Raw genomic sequence first — 6,000 nt, 5'->3', positions numbered from 1 at the left:
GTATCCAGAATATATAAAAGATTATCACAACTCACTATCCAATTAATAAAAAGGGAAAAAAAGGACACAAAAATGGTTCAACAAACACATGAAATAGTGTTTGTTCCTCATTAGTCATCAGGGAATAGCAAATTAAACCACCTTGTGATACCACCACATACCCATGAGAGTGGCTAAAATAAAAAAGATGGCCAACACTAAATGTGAAGCAATGAGAACTCTCATATATTGCTGGCAGGAATGCTAAACAGTACAATCACTTTAGAAATGGTTGGGCATTTTCTTAAAAAGTTACATATCCATCTATCCCGTGGCCTAGAAATTCTACTCCTATTTAATCTAAGAGAAATGAAAACGTGTCCACAAAAAAATCCCTGGACAAGAATATCTGAACTTCCCTGGTGGCACAGTGGTTAAGAATCTGCCTGCCAATGCAGGGGACACGGGTTCAAGCCCTGGTCCAGGAAGATCCCACATGCCACGGAGCAGCTAAGCCCATGTGCCACAACTACTGAGCCTGTGCTCTGGAGCCAATGAACCACAACTACTGAGCCTGCGCTCTGGAGCCAGTGAGCCACAACTACTGAGCCTGCGCACCACAACTACTGAAGCCCGCGTGCTCTAGGGCCCGCATGCCACAACTACTGAGCCCGTGCTCCGCAACAAGAGAAGCCACTGCAATGAGAAGCCCGCGCACTGCAACGAAGAGTAGTCCCCACTCACCGCAACTAGAGAAAAGCCTGCATGCAGCAATGAGCACCCAATGCACCCAAAAAAAAAAAAACCAAACAAAAACAACAGAAAAAAGAATATCTATAGCAGCTTTATTCATAAGAGACAAAACCTGCAACAGCCCTGGGGTCCATGAGCAGAGATACGGTTTTACATAAACTGGTGTGTTCAAACAGCACCACATGGCAACAACAAGGAACACACTGCTGATACAAGCACCAATATGTATGAGTCTCAAAATCGTGCTGAGTGAAAGCCACAGCAGGGTGGACATGCCATGTAATTCCCTCTATATGAGTATGTGCATTTGTCAGGCTCGAGAGAGGCTGGTACGGATTTCGAGCTATACATTTCATTACTTGTAAATTATATCCCCTACGACAATAAAACAATAGTTGGCAATTAAGGCGCTTGAGGTTAACGTTTTTAATCCAGCTCTTTTAATTCTGTAACAAATTGAAGGCCCTAAGTGCTAAATGATCTTGAACAATACTATCTTATTTTTATCAGTCTAATTCAGATTTCTCCAAGTGTGAGCTTAAAATGTATTTAGGATTTGTTTCTTGGTACCTTGAGATGATCCATGTCGGTGTCAGGGAGCGACGTTGCTCAGGCCTCCGTGGACGGGGCCGCACAGCATTCACCTCGTGTCCAACAGTCTCTAAGCGACCTCTTCTCTCCTACACTTTCTTCCAAACTGAGGTCTGTTGGAAAAGTTTAAGATACACTGCAATTAGTATCTGACCTGCCTCTGTAACTACGAGAGAAAGCCATGTTCTCCTACTTTTCATGTGAAAACAACAAAATGAAACGTTAAAACACAATTTCCCAGTTGACTAAAACCACTTACATTTTGCACATTTCATAAACAACTTCTCATCAAGCTAAAATATTATAATGTTGAATTTTATTATAATTAAAACTGGAGTTCTAAATTGCATGGATATGAATAGTTTAGTCCATTGTAAACAAGTGAAAAGAATAATTAACAGAAAGATTTGGTCCAACACTGTGAAGACTCTTCATGCTCTATTTATACGACAGGCACCAAAAAATGTCAATATATCCCTTTACCAGTGCAAGTGCTTCCAAAAAAGCAGTGTACAATTCTAAATTCAAGGCACCAAGAGCAGCTAAGGACAGCTGCACACTGCAAATGGCAAAGTGGCCAGCTAAAAGAAAACACGTCTTTTTTCTTTTCTTTTACAAATACAGCAATTATATTAAATATATTATGAATACAGTGTAAAAAATGGCTTGGAAAAAGTCTAACTGTTGTCTACATGATTATGATTTTAAAACTGAATAAATCCATCAAGTATAAAAATGTGTCATTCAAAGAGTGGATATTTTTTTTCTCACCTCCCTCCTATTTTTGTCAGAGGTATTTATAAACATTTGCCTAAAATTGTATTTTACCTCTTTTCAAGACTTACCTGAGGCTTTAGCATTGTGGCCATGGGTTTTCATTGACAACTGCCATTGTGGCAGAATTTCCTCTTCCTCTTTATAGAGCTTGTTTAGAAATGCTCGTTTCCAAGAAACTGTATAAATCAATATGCCAATTTAGTGAGAAAACAGTGCAAACCGAGGGTTCGAACTGCCTAATCAATTTCACCTGATGGTGTCGGAACAATACAGGGCCTGCGACACTTGCAAGGCAGGGCTGGGAGCTCGTGCAGACCACGCATGGGGAAGTCCAGCCCAGTACCCTACACACACTTGAAAACAGATGGTTAGGGGCTCCCATGGTCCTGAGGCTGACATCTGAGCAACCAGGCTGGGAAGAAAGCACCACGTGACACCCTAGTGGACTGCGAAGGGATGGGTCCAAGTAGCTCACGGTACAGAGCACACGTTGTGTGCACACAGGTCACAGACAAGTTGTATTCACCCGATACAAGCACCTAATACAAGATAAATAAGGACTCTCAGACTGTTCTGTGTAAGAAGAATATTTAGTTGCTTTAAGTTATACAGCATACGCTTTTACATTTCCACTTTTTTAAATAGGCATTTGTTCACTGTGGGTCCAGATACAGCTGAAGTGTTCAATCCTAAGTAAATTAAACGCTACTGAGTATATTCTTATAAATCTTACAAGTCTTAGGGTACCTCCCTAATGACAAAGTCTCCAATGTCAAATCGTTTATGAACAAAGTAAAGGTTTATAAATATTCTGGCATTTTACCGCTTTTCCTAGTATTGCTTGGGGGCTAATATGAAATTCAACAGAAGCAGAGGCTTGATGGCCAGCATGAATGTGCTTTATATTTCTTCCCCGATTCCTGGGGATTTTATTAACAAAAACAACATAATAGCGTCTTCTCACTGACCGAAGCACCACTGTGTTGATCAGATCACACTGCCTCTCGCAAGAGACCAAAGTCAGGCGACAAGCGTGTGAGGAGGCGGCAGGGGTGCAGCCTGTGAAAGAGGGTAGACAAGGAAGGTGTGATGAGGGACACGCGGAGCCAACACTGGTTTAACATTACAGGGTGACTTAACCTTGACCTTGAAAACCAGAACAATTTCAGAGGTGAAAAATCGCCACCACTCTTACTAGTGATGTTGAAGAAAAAAAAAAATTTAGCCAGGGTTTTTCACTGATAGGGTTGCAAAGCATTAGGAAAAAAACACACAACAGAAGCCAAAACAAGTCAACATAAAGCAGTAATAAAATATAAAAATAAGACATTATTAAACTAGTGGATGTTATTCTAGGTCTCAAAAATTTGCAAAATACCTATTTAAATTAAAATCTTAGTCCCCTCCAAAAATCCAAAGTGAAAAAGTATCAATTTTAGTAAAGATATCAACATACATATATGCAGATATAGATATACATATGAATAATGCAAAACAAATTTACAAAGATGTTAATTTTGGCACTTTTTTACTTGGATTTTTAAGGAAAGTGACTACAGATATCTTTGCATACAAATTCTCATTCTGGAGAAACAGGATGCAGAAATAAAAGGTTCAAGCATCTCCCTTCTTAAAAAGAACTTTGAAAAGGATAACTTTACCCGTTAAACCTCCTGGTTGGCAACTTTATAAATCTGGCTTGATTTCTCTAACTCCACAAGTTTGACAAAGTTATTTTAGTTTCTACCAGTGACACCTGGTCATCCACTTTCAGCACATGTACCATTTGGCCAGAAGTCCATAAATAATGTTTCCAAGGTAGAAATCTTAAAGTTCTAAAGAAATACTGCTCAGTAGATAAAATCTCCCGGAATGTCTTGCAGCAAAGGTTCCTCAAATTTAAATCGTTTGGAAATGGCCTTTTGCTCCATTTTCTCTTTTTCAGACTGTCTGCATTGTCCTAAAGTATATGAAGTAACTACAATCAACTCCTCTGTGACGACGGATTCCTCGGTTTCTGGCTTCTGAGTATCTGAATTACTTTCAGGCACAGACTCGCCTTCCTGGAGGGCCTGTGCCTCTTCTAATGCCCCTTTCACCTTGAGAGAAGGTTCCTGAACACTGCTCTCCATTAGCCATGGATGTTTCAGACATTCCTCAGCAGTGGCGCGATCTCTGGATAAAGATACACATTTTACAATTAGGACGAAGTAGTTTAAAGCCTCAACTATAACTTAGAGCATAAGGTATTATATTTTGGGACGTATGAACCACAAAGATCTTATTGTGGTTCCTGAATAAAACAAAGTTTTAGCATTTGCATGCAAATGCCGTTCCCCACAATACAGAAAAATAGTATTTTAAGTTATCTCTGAAAAGCCCCTTTGAAAGACCAAGAACAGATGGCAAATATCTGTTATACTGAGGTGCGGTTCACATTTTCTAAAAAACATTTTCATTTTTGCCACTTTTTTCTTTCAACAGATGTAAGAAGCCAAAGGTTTCATCTAGTTTTATGTCCACACTTTCAATGTCTTCATTTTGGGGTTTCAGTTGTTAATCTGCTTTTGTTCAGAGCAGATTTCTCAAAAATTGATAGAGATCAATATTAACGAATACTCACTCAGGTTTCTTAACTAAAAGTGTCTTGATGAAGTCAACAGCTGACTCAGACACAACATCAAATTCTTCCTCAGAATAACTCAAATTCATCTGTGAGATGTTGAGGAACGTTTCTTGTTTATTATCGCCTAAGAAAGGCGATACTCCCGTCAGCATGACATATGCCAACACTCCAATGCTCCTAAATCAGAATGAAAATGTAAGAAAAATTAGTATCATATTCATTTCTTGAAACTAATTTGATCAATTCATCATAAATAATTCTCACCACATATCCGTTGCCATGCTGATGGGGTCATAACTAAGAATTTCAGGAGCTAGTATCAGAAACAGAAGAAAACGTTCAGTTTTGTGAAAAAAAAAATTGCCAAATTTGCTCTTAGAGAGAAAAATTTAAAGATCAAACTAAGACATTGTCAAGGTTTGGGCTAAGATGAAATAAGTTCACGTTATAAGTCAAATTAATATGTATTACTGTAAAGTCTAACTAGATGTTTATAATTAACTTGCTTACTTTTTGCACCTCTATCCTCCAATGCTGGGTCCTAGTATTTTTTTCTTTTTAATATTTGAATACATAACTACTACCACATAAACTGGCAACTTTTACACTTTCCTCTTCCCACACCCTCTATCTAATCAAGCGTCAGGTTCCCGCTTTTACATCGTGCCCTCCCCCGCCCCAGTCTACAGCACGTGCCCCCTGACCCCCACTTGGCCCCGCCCTCTGACCTACTCTCTATGCCGTGGCTGCAGTGAGCTTTTAAACTGCCCGCCCGTTAACACCCAGTCAGTCAGCAAGGTTAGAAACAACCTGGGCATCCTTGGACGACATGCATCACACACACAGACAACGAAGACAACCTACAGCGTTGAGAAAAAGTTTGCTTTGATAATATCTAACTAGACTGTTGCCAGCCAGAGAAGTAACAGAAAGACAGTCCCAAGTGTGCAAGGACATAGGCGAAATTCAGGAAAATCCTCCCTGAAGACTACTCACTGGTACGATACAGTCAACCAAAAGACGATTTTTTTTCAAAAGTATAGAAATAGGAAGACTAGGCTATGAAAAGACAGGCAATAAGTACTGAATCCATTTAAAAACAGATCAAAGCCTAAAAAATGGTGGTAATTACAATAAAAAAGGGAATGAAAATGTTGTAGGGAAAACCGAAACACTCAAAGTTGCACATGCCTTAGGAGTGGGAGATAAGCCTGCCCCAGACCATGATGGGGAGGAGGTGTAGGGGATACTGGTTTCCCCCACTTCTATCTGAA

The 6,000-nt window shown here is 39.5% G+C and overlaps 1 protein-coding gene across 2 annotated transcripts in view; it reads right to left on the bottom strand.

The window, feature by feature from the left end:
* Positions 1 to 2,662: 2,662 nt before the first annotated feature.
* STK17A (serine/threonine kinase 17a) overlaps positions 2,663 to 6,000 on the bottom strand; it is a 38,590-nt gene continuing 35,252 nt past the window's right edge. The window contains exons 6-8 of one of the 2 annotated variants that reach the window (XM_057550408.1): positions 4,991 to 5,039; positions 4,724 to 4,903; positions 2,663 to 4,275 (exon numbers count right to left, since the gene is read on the bottom strand). In XM_057550408.1, the coding sequence (XP_057406391.1) occupies positions 3,951 to 4,275; positions 4,724 to 4,903; positions 4,991 to 5,039 (554 nt within the window). In that variant the 3' untranslated portion in view covers positions 2,663 to 3,950. The remainder of the gene's footprint in view (positions 4,276 to 4,723; positions 4,904 to 4,990; positions 5,040 to 6,000) is intronic. The other variant, XM_057550409.1, reaches the window with a different exon arrangement.

Source organism: Balaenoptera acutorostrata, chromosome 7 (assembly GCF_949987535.1).
Source record: "Balaenoptera acutorostrata chromosome 7, mBalAcu1.1, whole genome shotgun sequence".
Taxonomy (NCBI): Eukaryota; Metazoa; Chordata; class Mammalia; order Artiodactyla; family Balaenopteridae; genus Balaenoptera; species Balaenoptera acutorostrata.
Note: the sequence above shows the minus strand (reverse complement) of the source record. Positions and strands in the feature narration are given on the sequence as shown.